Source organism: Bubalus bubalis, chromosome 16 (assembly GCF_019923935.1).
Source record: "Bubalus bubalis isolate 160015118507 breed Murrah chromosome 16, NDDB_SH_1, whole genome shotgun sequence".
Lineage (NCBI taxonomy): Eukaryota > Metazoa > Chordata > Mammalia > Artiodactyla > Bovidae > Bubalus > Bubalus bubalis.
In genome coordinates, this window is record NC_059172.1 from 42006993 (window position 1) to 42023458 (window position 16466).

Sequence of the window (16466 nt, forward strand, 5' to 3'; positions counted from 1 at the left end):
AGTATCCTGAACGGGAATACTGGAACAGAAGGAGAGTTATGCAAAAACTAAGAAAATATGAATAAAGTATCTAGTCAGTCCAGAAGTCTAATATCCAAATAACAGAATCCCATAAAGAGAAAATTAAGGGGAAGATCAAAAAAATAATTCAACAAACTCTTCCAGAAGTGAAGTGCCATGAATTCCCAAATTTGAAAGTGCACTTCAAAGATCTAGCAGAGTGGATGAAAACAGATCCACACTTTAATTAATAATGTGTCAATACTGGCTCACTAACTGTGACAAATGAGTGTAATGATATTACTATTAGGGGCAACTGCGTGTGAGGCATACAGCAACTTCCTGTACTATCTTCACAACTTTTCTGTAAGTTTAAATCTATTCTAAAATAATAAATAAATTTAAAGATTTTAAAAATTATATTCCATTTAAACAAAATGTCCAGAATAAGCAAATCTACAAAGACAGAAAGTAGATTTGTAGTTGCCTACATTGGGGGGAATATGAACTTCATGGTATGTAAATTATATCTCAATAAAGTTTCTTAAAAAAAGAGAGACAACAGCAAGCTTTGTGGAAATTTAAAAGGTTCTCTGCCAAAACTAAATTAACCAAGAAAGATGTATATATGAGATACAGGAAACTGAATCTATCACAGAAAAGTGTCACAAGAATAACTTCAAGATAAAGTAAAAGGACAACCTAAGGTATGAATATTATCTGTGCAATAGGCAAGCCAAGATTTCAAATGAAACAGATTGACAAAGCTAGAGCAAGGATCCATAGTTGGTATCAGATTCTCAAAGGGATCTGGGAACCAACAACTACCTTAAATTAAAGTATGCATTACAGGTCTCACTCAAGAGTCAAACCACAACAAACTCCTGTAACAAAAAGAATCTTTCAGATGCTGCAAATCTCAAAGAGAAGAAATACAGAGAGTTCAGTTCAGTCGCTCAGTCGTGTCCGACTCTTTGCAACCCCATAAACCGCAGCACGCCAGGACTCCCTGTCCACCCAGGGACAAACTCCCAGAGTCCACCCAAACCCATGTCCATTGTGTCGGTAATGCCATCCAACCATCTCATCCTCTGTTGTCTCCTTTTCCTCCTGCCCTCAATCTTTCCCAGCATCAGGGTCTTTTCACATGAGTCAGCTCTCCACATCAGGTGGCCAAAGTATTGGAGTTTCAGCTTCAACATCAGTCCCTCCAATGAAAACCCAGGACTAATCTCCTTTAGGATGGACTAGTTGGATCTCCTTGCAGTCCAAGGGACTCTCAAGAGTCTTCTCCAACACCACAGTTCAAAAGCATCAATTCTTCAGCGCTCAGCTTGCTTTATGGTCCAACTCTCACATCCATACATGACCACTGGAAAAACCATAGCCTTGACTAGACAGACCATTGTTGGCAAAGTAATGTTTCTGCTTTTTAATATGCTGTCTGGGTTGGTCATAGCTTTTCTTCCAAGGAGTAAGTGTCTTTCAATTTCATGGCTGCAACCACCATCTGCAGTGATTTTGGAGCCCAAGTCTGCCACTGTTTCCATTGTTTCCCCATCTGTTTGCCATGGAGTGATGGAACCAGATGCCATGATCTTAGTTTTCTGACCATGTTGCTGCAAATGGCATTAATTCATTCTTTTTATGGCTGCTGCTGCTGCTGCTAAGTCACTTCAGTCATGTCCAACTCTGTGCGACCCCATAGACGGCAGCTCACCAGGCTCCCCCATCCCTGGGATTCTCCAGGCAAGAACACTGGAGTGGGTTGCCATTTCCTTCTCCAATGCATGAAAGTGAAAAGTGAAAGTGAAGTCGCTCAGTCATGTCTGACTCTTAGCGACCCATGGACTGTAGCCTACCAGGCTCCTCCGTCCATGGGATTTTCCAGGCGAGAGTACTGAAGTGGGTTGCCATTGCCTTCTCCATTGTATGGCTGAGTACTATTCTATTGTGTATATATGCCACATCTTCTTTGTCCATTCACTTCTCAAGAGACATTTAGGTTGCTTTCATGTCTTGGCTACTGTAAATAATGCTGCTGTAAACACTGAGGTGAATTACAATGTATTTGTAATTCAACACAGAAACAATTATGGAAAGAAATACACAAAATATTAAACATGGCTAAGTTACTTCTGGGCTCCCCCTGTGGCTCAGCTGGTAAAGAATCCACCTGCAATGTGGGAGACCTGGGTTCAATCCCTGGTTTGGGAAGATCCCCTGGAGAAGGGAAAGACTACCCACTCCAGTATTCTGGCATGGAGAATTCCATGGACTTTATAATTCATGGGGTTGAAAAGAGTCAGACACAACTGAGAGACTTTCACTTTCAAGTTACTTTTAGAAGGCTGGACTATGGGTGATTGCTATTTTTTCTTTATGCTTTTTATGTACTTTCTAAATTTCCTACTTTGAGCACATATGATCCCAAGATAAAGAGATTATAGTAAAATATATATATATATATATGCATAATAGCACATTTCTCTCCAGTTGGTAAGAGATTCTTTTCAACTTGGATTTATAATACTAACTTATTCCTAATTTCTACATTGCAAAACTTACATGTCTTAATAATATTAAAGTACAGGATTAAAATAAAAACTCGGGATTCCCCTGGTGGTTCAGTGGTTAAGACTCCGTGCTCCCAAGGCAGGAGGCCTAGGTCTGATCCCTGGTCAGGGAACCAGATCCCACATGCCACTACTAAGACCCAGCACAGCTAAATAAATAAAAAAATTTAAAAAACAAAGAGAAACTCTTCCTATTTATATATACCAATTTAAGGGTGAATATTAGAAGACTAATATATCATGTTCAGTTCAGTTGCTCAGTCATGTCCAACTCTTTGTGACCCCATGATCGCAGCACGCCAGGCCTCCCTGTCCATCACCAACTCCCTGAGTTTACTCAAACTCATGTCCATCGAGTTGGTGATGCCATCCAGCCATCTCATCCTCTGTCATCCCCTTCTCCTCCTGCCCCCAATCCCTCCCAGCATCAGAGTCTTTTCCAATGAGTCAACTCTTCACATGAGGTGGCCAAAGTATTGGAGTTTCAGCTTCAGCATCAGTTCTTTCAAAGAACACCCAGGACTGATCTCCTTTAGAAAGGACTGGTTAGATCTCCTTGCAGTCCAAGGGACTCTTCAAGAGTCTTCTCCAACACCACAGTTCAAAAGCATCAATTCTTTGGCGCTGAGCTTTCTTGACAGTCCAACTCTCACATCCAGACATGACTACTGGAAAAACCATAGCCTTGACTAGATGGACCTTTGTTGGCAAAGTAATCTGCTTTTGAATATGCTATCTAGGTTGGTCATAACTTTCCTTCCAAGGAGTAAGCGTCTTTTAATTTCATGGCTGCAATCACCATCTGCAGTGATTTTGGAGCCCAAAAAAATAAAGTCTGACACTGTTTCCACTGTTTCCCCATCTATTTCCAATGAAATGATTTCTTTTAAACCAAAGAAACATATATTAAAATAGTTCCACAATATTAACACAGTATTTGAAAACTGAAATGAATAAAACTTAAAATTTAACTCAAAGCCAAAACAACTGTAGGAGTCCTGACTCATCAACTACAAAAGGGACTTGCATAGCTATATTACTCACTGACTGCAAAAGGGAGAAGAAACATCACTTCCTGCCTTGTTACTAAAATTCCTCTTAGGAGGAAAAAGTATCTGAAATTCATGACCCAATACTACCTTATGATGAAAACTCTAACGAGACTCTAAGTTCAGTTTCCAATTAGGTTCAGTTTCCAACTAGACTCAGCATGGTTCTCCCTTCCCAGATTACCACAAATGAATAAAGCATGAACTGCAGCATACCAGGCTTCTCTGCCCTTCATTATCTCCCAGAGCTGGTCAAATTCATGTCCACTAAGTCGGTGATGCCATCCAGCTACCTTGTCCTCTGTCGTCCCCTTCTCCTTTTGCCTTCAATCTTTCTCAGCAAAAGGGTCTTTTCCAATGAGTCAGCTCTTCGAATCTGGTGGCCAAGTACTGGAGCTTCAGCTTCAACATCAGTCCTTCCAGTGAATATTCAGGGTTGATTTCCTTTAAGATTGACTGGTCTGATCTCCCTGCAGTCCCAGGAACTCTCAAGAGTCTTCTCCATCACCACAATTTGAAATCATCAATTCTTCGGCATTCAGCCATCTTTACAGCTGAACATGACCCCTGGAAAAACCATAACTTTGACTATACAGACTTTTGTTGGCAAGATGATGTCTCTGGTTTTTAAAATGCTGTCTAGGTTTTTGTCATAGCTTTCCTTCCAAGGTGCAAGTGTCTTTTAATTTTATGACTGCAGTCACCATCCACAGTAATTTTGAAACCCAAGAAAATAAAATCTGTCACTGCTTCTACTTTTTCCCCTTCTATTTGTCATGAAGTGATGGGACTGGATGCCATGATCTTAGTTTTTTGAATGTTGAGTTTTAAGCCAGCTTTTTCACTCTCCTCTATCACCTTCATTAAGAGGCTCTTTACTTCCTCTTCACTTTCTGCCATTAGGGTGGTATCATCTGCATATGTGAAGTTGTTGATATTTCTCTCCTGGCAATCTTGATTCCAGTTGTGATTCATCCAGCCCAGAATTTCTCATGATGTACTCTGCATCCAAGTTAAATAAGCAGGGTGACAATTTATCGCCTTGCTGTACTCTTTTCCCAATTTTGAACCAGTCCTTTGTTTCATGTTTGGTTCTGTTGCTTCTTGATCTACATACAGGATTCTCAGGAGACAGGTATTATGTTCAGGTATTCCCATCTCTTTAAGAATTTTCCACTGTCCTGATCCACACAGTCAAAGGCTTTAGCCCAGTCAATGAAGCAGAAGTAGATGTTTTTCTGAAATTGCCTTGCTTTCTCTATGATCCACCAAATGTTGGCAATTTAGTCTCTGGTTCCTCTGCTCTCCCCCCGCCCTTTTTTTCTTTTTATTTTTATTTTAATTGGAGGCTAATTACTTTACAATATTGTGGTGGTTTTGCCATACATTCACATGGATCAGCCATGGGTATACATGTGTTCCCCATCCTGACCCTCCTCTGCCTTTTCTAAGCCCATTTTGTACATCTGGAATTTCTCTGTGTCACATATTGCTGAAGTCTAGCTTGAAGTATTTTGAGCATAACCTTACTAGCATTCAAAATGGGTGCAACTGTACAGCAGTCTGAATATTCTTTGGCACTGTCCTTCTTTGGCATTGTCCTTCTTTTCCAGTCCTGTGGCCACTGTTGAGTTTTCCAAATTCGCTAACATACTGAGTGTAGTACTTTAACAGCACCATCTTTTAGGACTTGAAATAGCTCAGCTGGAATTCCATGACCTACACTAACTTTGTTCATAGTAATGCTTCCTAAAGCCCACTTCACACTCCACAATATCTGGCTCTATGTGAGTGACCACACCATTGTGGTTATCCAGGTCATTAAGACCTTTCTTGTATAGTTTTTCTGTGTTCTTGTCACCTCTTCTTAATCTCTTCTGCCTGTGTTAGGTCCTTACCGTTTCTGTCCTTTATCGTGCCCATCCTTGCATGAAATGTTCCCTTGATATTTCAAATTTTCTTGAAGAAATCTCTAGTCTTTCCCATTCTATTGTTTTCCTTTACTTCTTAGCATTGTTCATTGAAGAAGGCCTTCTTATCTCTCCTTGCTATTCTCTGGAATTCAGCATTCAGCTGGGTATATCTTTACCTTTCTCCCTTGCTTTTCACTTTCCTCAGCTATTTGTAAAGCCTCCTCAGACAACCACTTTGCCCTCTTGCATTCCTTTTTCTTGGGGTTAATTTTGATCACTGCTTCCTTTACAATGTTATGAACCTTTGTCCATAGTTCTTCAGGCACTCTATCTACCATATCTAATCCCTTGAATCTATTCATCACCTCCACTGTACAATCATAAGGAATTTGATTTACATCTAGTGGTCTGAATGGCCTAGTGGTTTTCCCTACTTTCTTCTTTCCCTACTTTCTTAACCCTGAATTTTGCAGTAAGGACACAGTTTTCTATACATCTTTTTAAGTGAAAAGCACTCCTTTTCAAAAGGTCAATTACATGAACCCAAATTTTCATACTTATCTACACATTACTTCTGCATATTTCCTACTCGCGTGGCAAGATATGGAATGAGAAACCTTGAAGAAGAAAAAGGGAAAAACATATATACCACCTGAAATCCACTGAAAACATTTTCATATTGTATATTATTTCATTAAGCTTCATCACAACCCTCAGAGGGCTTTTACAGATAAGGAAACTGGCTCAGAGAGAGTAAGTCACCAATGAATATAAGGCAAAATGGGGTTAGAAACCTCTCCAGACATCCCATCCAATGTTCTTTACACCTACTGCATGAGCGCAGATGTCTCTTAAAACTTTAGAATCTGGAGCTGTTACGAAGTACATCTCGATGTTAAGAGTAAGTAATCTTCATCAGAAGGTTAAAAAGCCATTAAAACCTCAAGTTCTACACTGTGATACAAAGCAGCATCCTCAACCCACAGGTCATAAGAGGGGTTCCTCCCCAACTAAAGCAACCCAAGTCTCCTGGATCCTTTCACTGCTCCAAGCACCATCAATCTTCAAGTTGCAGTTACGACAAAGATGGCCCCTCAGAGTCTTCTCTTGGCACTAGAGATCCAGAGAGAGTAATAAATGAGGTTAAACTGGGGGCCCAACCTGCCAGTAACTGAGTTTAGTAAGAGTAACACGAACACATGAGACTAGGGCCTTCTATCAGTCCTTGGAAGAAAACCAAGACTAAAAGCCACCATTGTTGCTGAAGCTTTAGATTAAAAGCTTCTTAGAAAGAGCCCAAGAAGCAAACGTTATTTCACTTTTTTTTTCCTCTCCACCTTCTCAATGTCCACTGTCTTCTGTATCTCTCATAGTCTCGTATCTGAACAGACTATGAAAATGAATCAGTTCCACCTATATCAACAACCCTACAAACAAACACTGACCCTACTTTTCCTAGAAAATCACAGGTCTGCTAAAATGAGGACCCTAGCAGAATGACTAACAGAGTAGTAATTTTCCTGCAAGAGTTATTTATAGTAGCAATAGTGGCAGCTGATAGTGAGAGGGTAAGGGCAGGAAGGCCAGGGGTCTCCAAAGCAGGAAATAGGCTGCAAGTGTCAGACATTTTATCTCTGGGAAGCGGCAGGAGGAAACAAACTAGTGATATTTTTTCCCTTCTCTCAGATCAGATCAGATAAGTCGCTCAGTAGCGTCCGACTCTTTGCAACCCCATGAATTGCAGCACGCCAGGCCTCCCTGTCCATCACCAACTCCTGGAGTTCACTCAGACTCGCGTCCATCGAGTCAGTGATGCCATCCAGCCATCTCATCCTCTGTCGTCCCCTTCTCCTCCTGCCCTCAATCCCTCCCAGCATCAGAGTCTTTTCCAATGAGTCAACTCTTCGCATGAGGTGGCCAAAGTACTGGAGTTTCAGCTTTAGCATCATTCCTTCCAAAGAAATCCCAGGGCTGATCTCCTTCAGAATGGACCGGTTGGATCTCCTTGCAGTCCAAGGGACTCTCAAGAGTCTTCTCCAACACCACAGTTCAAAAGCCATCAATTCTTTGGCGCTCAGCCTTCTTCACAGTCCAACTCTCACATCCATACATGACCACAGGAAAAACCATAGCCTTGACTAGACGGACCTTTGTTGGCAAAGTAATGTCTCTGCTTTTGAATATGCTATTTAGATACAAATTTAAAAGGAGGTTTCTCTTAAAATACTGTGTTGCCATAATGACTCTTGGTTTCACCTGAAGTTAACTATTCTCAAACCTTGAGTTAACCAATGCATTTTTCTTATGGAAATGTTTGTCTTAAGCTATGTTAATGTACTATGCATTTACCCCAAACTCTGTCTTCAAGTCGGTTCTGCCTAATGGCTCAGAACCTACTTGACAAACCAGTATGTTATACTCATTGTTCCCCTAACCTATGTAAACGAAACTATTTGTATGGTAATCTGCCCTTCTACAAGATTCAAGTCAACCGTTTTATGGTCTGGGATGAATCGTCTGGTGCCAAGATTATCCCAAAATACATCTTATGGATGAGGGGCCTAGTGCCATTCTGAGTTTTAAGACATTCCTTTCTTTCACTAACAGACTGCTGCTACTGCTGCTGCTAAGTCGCTTCAGTCGTGTCTGATTCTGTGCGACCCCATAGATGGCAGCCCACCAGGCTTCCCCATCCCTGGGATTCTCCAGGCAAGAACACTGGAGTGGTTGCCATTTCCTTCTCCAATGCATGAAAATGAAAAGTGAAAGTGAAGTCGCTCAGTCGTGTCCAACTCTTAGCGACCCCATGGACTGCAGCCTTCCAGGGTCCTCCGCCCATGGGATTTTCCAGGCAAGAGTACTGGAGTGGGGTGCCATTGCCTTCTCCTAACAGACTGCCAGTGACTATATAACATCCAGCTGAAGACTAGCAGGGGGGTACTCTTTCTGCCCCCTTCTGATGCCTATGTCAGAAGCTTTCCCTATCTCCTTTATACTGTAATAAAACTTTATTACACAAAAGCTCTGAGTGATCAAGCCTCGTCTCTGGCCCCGGATTGAATTTTCTCCTCCGGAGGCCAAGAATCACGGCGTCTTTTCGTGGGTCAACAACAACCTTTCATCTTGGGGGCTCGTCCGGGATCCTTCAGGACAAGGTAAGGATGCTTGGAGCTCTAGTTCTTTGTTCTCCTAGCGAACACGTTTTCTGCTATACTCTACTAACTCTACGGTGTGCTTGTGTGAATGAATGAAACGCCCTGCACGAAGTAAGTGAGGAGCCCTGCTCTGTGGTTCTACGGTGATCTCATATGGCTTATGGCAGAAACCTGTCGGAAGTTTATACTGACCTGCCAATCCCAAGAGGCACCCAATGTCTCCTTTGGGGACCAACCAGAAATGGGCAAAGTGTGTGGACCGAACTCTCCTTTCTCGGTCAAACTTTTCGGTCTCTTTGACCATTTCATAACTCCTTGGGAATCAGAAGTACTAACCTAATCTATTGGATCATAGACTTTCAAGGGACTTGTGATCTATGCTGTTACTGTGTACTGTCTTCTTGGCAGAGTCTTCTCTTGGCACTAGAGATCCAGAGAGAGTAATAAATGAGGTTAAACTGGGGGCCCCCTTTTTTTTTTTTTTTTAAATCTGAATAATATCGTATTTATTAATACAGTAAACCCTGAATATAGAAGATCTATGGCTCCATGAATACTTTCACTGGCTTAAAAAAAAATCAAATAAATGCTTTTTTGAAGAACAAAGTTGTACAATGGCATCTTAAATATCCACTGAAAATGACTTAACATGAAATATAATATAATTAATAGTTGTCACATTAGAGTGGTTCTTTTCCTTTTCTCCAAATTTCCTATAGCATGGTTACATAATTTTTATAATAAAAATTGTAAATTAAGAAAGTATTTGAGGTTACAAAACATAGTTGGCTTTTCAAAAATCTTCAAACAAATAAGGCAGGAAAGGGGACATTCAACCACGATGAAGAAGATACTGGGTGGAGAGGTCCGGGAGGAGCTGTGGGTGGGCAGCCCTTTGTTTCCAGCTGCACTGCCCCTGGAGACAGCAATCAGGAGCCCCCTCTCCTGTGCCACCAGGATCCCCACCAAGGTGGGGAGGACAAATGCGCAACTGCCACACGCTTATGAGCCCTGTGTGCCTGGGGAACCTCAAGGCACTTTTGGAACCTACGCTTGATTAGGTTTGATGGTGAGGAATGTGAGGATCACACACGAAGACCAAAATGACCGATTAACAGTGGCCTCCCAGGAGCAGTCACTGTGGGAACCACACCGTCAGACCGGCATTCTGTAACCCACGGGCCAAGGGAAAGAGCAGGCGCCTTTCTTGCATTGGTAGTCAGGAAGCACCTAGCCTCGCTAGGAATCGGAAGTTCGGAAGCTAGATGGAGCTCTAGCTCCCAGAATACCTCTGAAGTTAAAGGTTACTCAGATTGGAACTACAATGGGTTTTTTCCTTTAGTAACACTGGCTCTTAGTGGACCAGAGGAGGCTCTTATACTGGTGTGGTGACGCTTGGAAGGAACATCTCAGTTTTATGTTGGTATTGGTCTTATAGTGGTCAGGAATATACTCAGGGTCGTGCACAGGCACTCAGCTGAAAAATGTTTCCCCCAGCGGTCTCAGCTTGGGAGACATTCCAGAAGCTTACTCTGATTGCACCCAGGTGACATCAGAGGCAAATAAGGTTTTAATGGTGAGGAGCTGGACATCGGTCAGGGATGCCATCAGGTCTACCCCTAGTGCATCCCCACCCCGTCTCGGTGGTAGAACCGGGAGGGATGAGTATGACGCCTGCGTCGGTAAGGGACAGACTAAGTCTAACCAGGAAAGAAAAGCTTTGGTGTACAGACTGTCTACACCCCCATCTAGAACAGCAAGGGACGCCTCTGGTAGAAAGATGGCGCTGGTGGCTTTTTTTCTCTCTTACAGATGGGAGCTAACAATTCCAGCCTCACTCCTTTGAACTGTATCCTGAAAAACTTGGAATAGATTTGATCCCCAGGCCTTCCTGCCTGTTACCCTCTCAATAGTCTTCAAGCTATTACAATCAATTACCATCATTTCTTTTTTTCCCACTATTATTTTTTCACAATCTACCTGGTATAGTCTTATTTATTTTACTTGTTCCCCTAACTAACTCTTTAATCCTAGCTTCCATTACTATACTCTAAATAGCATATGTTATAGCCAAATAGTATGACTCAAGATTGCCTAAACATGCCCCAGAGTTCCACGTTCACCCACCTTTTACCCATCCCCACCATCATCAGGCTTCCCCAGTGGCTCAGCAGTAAAGAATCCACCTTCAATGAAGGAGATGCAGGTTTGATCCCTGGGTCAGGAAGATCCTCTGAAGAAGGAAATGGCAACTGACTCCAGTATTCTTGCCTGGGAAATCCCATGGACAGAGGAGCCTGGCAGGTTATGGTCCATGGGGTTGCAAAAGAGTCGGACACAACTTAGCAACTAAACAACAACTCACATCCTCAAGTTTAAGTCGTTCCTATCCTTCAATACTTCATTCAAATGCCACCTCTGTTATACAGCTCTCTAATTAAGCTAAACAGCAGTATCTTAATAAACTGACTTCAAGATTTACAGTTAATGCATTTCCATCCTTCCACCTGTTTCCAATGAAAGCTCAGTTTTGAATAGATCCAATTTATCATTTTTTCAAGACTGTTAACATGCCTTAAAACTTTGGTTCAGCAGTCGAGATTTAAACACTGAAATGGTTCCAACCCACAAAGTGACACCTTTGAAAGAAGCTCAACCAAAGTAGCACGACACCACAAAAACTGTAAAAAAAAAAAAAAATACCCTTTGATCTGCTAAATCCACTAAAATACCACCCAAAAGGCACCAAGAAAAAAACTAGCCCCCACTAAAATAGCACTCAAGGAGCATTTTTTAGAAAAGCTATTTCTCATGGTAAAGATATTTATAACTGCAGGAAAAAGAAGAAAAGCAAATGCTTTAAAAAAAAGTTAGGTACATTAAGGCAAAGGGATACAATCTATCCATTAAAGCAATATACACAAGAAAAGAAAAAATTCTGTATTAATTACAATATTAATACAATTGAGTTAAGAAGTCTAAATACAAACAAGGTTGATCAAAATTTTTAGAGCCAGGGAACTTCCCTGGCAATCCAGTGGCTAAGATTCTGCCCTTCCACTGAGGGGGACAAGGGTATGATTCCTGGTCAGGGAAAGAAGATCCCACATGCCACATGATATGGCCAAAAGATAGAAAAAAAATTTTTTAGAGTTAATGGCTCCCAACTAGAGGCTCATAAATGAAATGGTAATGATAGGGGGACCACTTTAAATATTTCAAAAAGCTACATTAAAACATATTTTTAAATATTACATAAATTAAAAGGTCAAATTTCTTTGCCTGTGGCTGGAAGTACAGACATACCTGGGCTTCCCAGGTAGCACTAGTGGTAAAGAACCCACCTTTCAATGCAGGACACATTAAGAGACATGAGTTCAATCCCTGAAGGAGGGCATGGCAACCCACACATCATCTTGGCTAGAGAATCCCATGGACAGAGTAGCCTGGCAGGCTACAGTCCATAGTGTCACGAAGAGTCAGACATGACTGAAGCGACTTAGCATGCATGTACAAAGATAAACCTGAGACAGGCTGTGGGTTTGGTTCCAGACCACCTCAGTAAAGCAAATTATCACAATAAAGCAAGAGGAAGTCACACGAATTTTTTGGTTTCCCAATGCATATAAAAGTTATGTTTACACTACGCAGTAGTCTAGTAAGTGTATAACAGTATTATGTCTAAAAAATTAATATGCAGATCTAAATTAAAAATACTTCACTGCTAAAAAATGCTAACCATCACTGAAGCCTTCAGCAAGACAAAGATCACTAATCACAGATCACCAGAGCAAATATAATAATAATGAAAAAAAGTCTGAAATACTGCCAGAATTACCAAAATGTGACACAGTGATATGAAGTGAGCAAATACAGTTGGAAAAATGGTGCTGACAGACTGGTTTGATGCAGGGTTGCCATAAATCTTGACTGTGTAAAAATGAAATATCTGTGAAGTCCAATAAAGGGAAGCACATAAATGAGGTATGCCCATACTAACCCCAAGTTGTACTTCTAATTATTTCAAGGCAATCAGAAGTTATAATTGCCAATAATATACCTTTGAAAATTTTAAAAATCCAATTATAATTTTATAAATTCAGGGGGTTAAAAATAAACTATTTATAACTTTTTATTATAAAAAGTACAACGAATTATCTTATATCCATCACCCAATTTCAACAAATATTAATGCATGTCCAGTCTTACTTTATATCTGTACACCCTCATACCAAATTATTTTAAAGCAAATCCAGACATATCTACAATATTTCACCATGTGTCTCTAAAAATAAGACTTCTTTTTCTTTTAACATAACCACAATTCTATTAATATACCTAAAAAAATTTGACCAAAAGAATACTTAAAGCTAAATATCTAATCAGTGTTCAGATTTCCTTAATTGTCACATAAATGTTTGAAACTAGCTTTTCAATCATTAAGTGGACCTAAAGGAAAATAGAACATAGTGGTCTTCATAATTTAAAAAATTTTGTTTCCAGGAATTTTTTTAATATTAATTTATTTGGCTGCATCAGGTCTTAGTTATGGCACATGGGTTCTTCGTTGCAGCGCACAGCATTACAGGGTCAGATCTGCAACTCCAGATCACATGCTATCTCCAGGGCATGTGGGACTTTTATTTTTTTATTTTTTTTTTTAGAGTGAACTGTACTTTAATTTACTGGCATTGTCAATCTATGAGCAAGACAGGTATTATTTTGTTTTTTTTCCATGAAGGGAGATGGTTTCCAATCTGCTATAATACGTGCCCACAGCTTCACCTTGAACATGCAGCATTCAGGCTGTACTCAGGGTAGATTATTCCTTTTTCACTTTCACAATTTTTATGCCAGAAGTCTTCATGGCGTTTGCTTTGAATTCAATCTTCAGTGCATCTCTGACTGCTTTTGCACAGATCTGGGAGTATCGGATATAGCTGAGTCCAGCCTGTCGCCAGTACGCCACCATGATGTCGCGAGAGGGGGCGTGTCGGGCCGAATCGCGAAGACCTATCAATGTCGGCTCGGGGCGCCCATGTGGGACTTTTAGCTCCTAGATCAGGGATTGAACCTGTGTCCCCTTGAAGACTGGTTAAGTGGTTAAGAAGGCAGATTCTTAACCAATGGACTGTCAGGTAAGTCTTTCCAGGAATTTTTTTTAATAAAATTATTTAAGAGCCTGAGAAGAAAAGGTAGGAATTTCTCTGTATGAATAAACCACAAACAAATTAGAGAAACTTCTGATCTGGCATAAAATGAGGAAAGATGGATGGTGAGAGTTAGACATGATTCTCAAAATAGTTAACAATCAATACAATGTGGGCACCAACCAGTCAGGACAAATGCTGGCCATATACATATTCACATATGGTATACTGACTGGACATCAAACCTGGATAGAACTGTGACTAAGGAACAAACAGAGAGGCCTCAGAAACTTGCTTCCCATGTGAAATTCACCCCTGTCTGCAGTGGAACAACAAGTTACAACCACAGCAGTCACAAGCAAAGTTGCCACAAGTTCTTGATAAACTTATCTTTTACTTTGCACAGCTGTTGGAAGAAGGAATTCATAGGGCCTGGACTCCATCTTAGGCCTGTTCATGCTGATCATGCTCAGCCACCTTTCCAATGGACTCTGAACTCTGTGTTTAGTGCCTATGAAAACAACAACAGAAGGATAAGACCCCCTCCAGAGAGGGGAACCTTGAAGATCGTATCTAGGTTACTTATCGCCTAAGAGAAAACATACACTAATCACCCCTCCCTCCAGAGAGGCCATGAATTTTTCTGTATCTATTGGATTATAACCTCAGGTTTATTGATTATTGGCTAATTGTTTGACTGTTTGATCACACAGCACGTGAATGATGGGGTTATTGGGACTGTATTTTCCTCGGTTTATGTAAGTCTCAAGGAATTTGGAGTGGTGGGTTCAGACACGTACATATGGGGTATAAAAGATTTTCACAAATGCTGGTCGGGGTCCTTGGCTAAGAGGAGACTCTGCCTTGGGCCCGCTGGTGTAATAAACTGCACTCCACTATCTGCATTGTCCTTCTGAGTGAGTTTGTTTCCCAGAACGCGTGGCTACAACACTGTAACTGATCATTATAGCTGCAACTGTTAATCCAAGCATCTATCATTTGAACTAGGCAAAGAAAGAATCCTCTTTTAAACAAATAGCATGGGAAAGTAGAAAGAGTTCTTGATTCTAGCATGACCCAGAATATAGGCTGCTGGTCTCTAAAAGTTAAAACCATAATATCTGGCACTGATAACTGGGAAAGTTATACTGCTTATAGATCACAGCTACTTAAGTTCTTTTAGTTTATTAAAGAATGTAAAAGATAGTCTTACATGATTATTTAGAATCCGTTCATAAACATAGGGCATGCCCTGGCCATTTTAAAGTAAATGTAGAACATACCTAAAGAAAAGAAAGATGGAACGAACTCCTGAAAGGACACAAGAAAGCCTGGAATTCTAGGCCTGGTTCAATACACAATCAAGACTTAAGCAAATCACTTTATCTTCCTGGATTCCAGTTTCTCCACCTTCATATACAACACCTGCCAATTTCCCCACTTTCACCTCTTATAGCCCACCTCTCCCTCTTTACACAGCATCTGTACTAACTCACTTGTTCCTCAAATGTGGCATGCTTTTTCATGCCTTCATTCTTTTTGCAGATGCTATTCCCTGCCTAGCATGACCTCTGATTAGCCAAAATTTACATTTTTTCAAATGAATGCTATCAAAATCTACGGTATTCCAACAATGTTGCCATTTCTCCAAGTTCTTCTGGAACTCTTCTGTGGAAGCTATTGTCAGAGATATTAACTAGTCAAAAAACAAATCTGCTCCTTTGAAAGTAGTTCATATTTTCAGGTCCCTCACCATCCGAGCTCCTAGAACTAAAATCTATCTAGATAGATGTGGTCTCAGTTCAGTTCAGTCATTCAGTCGTGTCTGATTCTTTGCGACCCCATGAATTGCAGCACGCCAGGCCTCCCTGTCCATCACCAACTCCTGGAGTTCACTCAGACTCGCGTCCATCGAGTCAGTGATGCCATCCAGCCATCTCATCCTCTGTCGTCCCCTTCTCCTCCTGCCCCCAATCCCTCCCAGCATCAGAGTCTTTTCCAATGAGTCAACTCTTCGCATGAGGTGGCCAAAGTACTGGAGTTTCAGCATCATTCCTTCCAAAGAAATCCCAGGGCTGATCTCCTTTAGAATGGACTGGTAGGATCTCCTTGCAGTTCAAGGGACTCTCAAGAGTCTTCTCCAACACCACAGTTTTTCAAAAGCATCAATTCTTTGGTGCTCAGCTTTCTTCACAGTCCAACTCTCACATCCATACATGACCACTGGAGTGGTCTAACATCGTTTAAAACAACACTATCCACTCACTCTTTCAACAGTAGCTATTAATGCTGGCTAAAACCAAAACTTTTTGTCAACCAAACTACATTTTTGCCATAAATCCAATTTACAGACAACTACAAGCCTTACATTTTTGTGTTGCTATTAAGTCCTCCCTTCTATCACACCATACTTCTGCATCACGTATTTCTTTTCCCCCTCCTTAGGTTTTTCCCCTCCTCAGCGGCTTGCAGGATCTTAGTTCCCTGACCAGAGACTAAACACAGGGCCATGACAGTAAAAGCACAGAGTTCTAACCACTGAATCGTCTGGGAGCTCCTTGCATGACCTATTTCACCACACAACTCAAATCTCTTAACCCCAACTATATTCTAATCATTCCCT

The 16466-nt window shown here is 41.0% G+C and overlaps 2 protein-coding genes across 7 annotated transcripts in view; both read right to left on the reverse strand.

The window, feature by feature from the left end:
* Positions 1 to 16466, reverse strand: part of DENND5A (DENN domain containing 5A) — a 101630-nt gene that overhangs the window by 65598 nt on the left and 19566 nt on the right. For 3 of the 6 annotated variants that reach the window (XM_025266631.2, XM_025266628.2, XM_025266632.2), the window contains exon 2: positions 14241 to 14354. The exons of the other annotated variants lie outside the window; for them this stretch is intronic. In XM_025266631.2, coding sequence (XP_025122416.1) covers positions 14241 to 14354 — 114 coding nt within the window. The remainder of the gene's footprint in view (positions 1 to 14240; positions 14355 to 16466) is intronic. 6 annotated transcript variants of the gene reach the window in all.
* LOC102415750 (ATP synthase subunit epsilon, mitochondrial) lies at positions 13345 to 14234 on the reverse strand. The gene has a single exon (XM_044929495.1). The coding sequence runs from the start codon at positions 13663 to 13665 to the stop codon at positions 13516 to 13518; it is 150 nt and encodes a 49-aa protein (XP_044785430.1). The 5' UTR covers positions 13666 to 14234; the 3' UTR covers positions 13345 to 13515.

Bases quoted from the DNA above. Each gene is read 5' to 3' on its own strand.
- LOC102415750 (XM_044929495.1), bottom strand. From the start codon at position 13,665: ATGGTGGCGTACTGGCGACAGGCTGGACTCAGCTATATCCGATACTCC.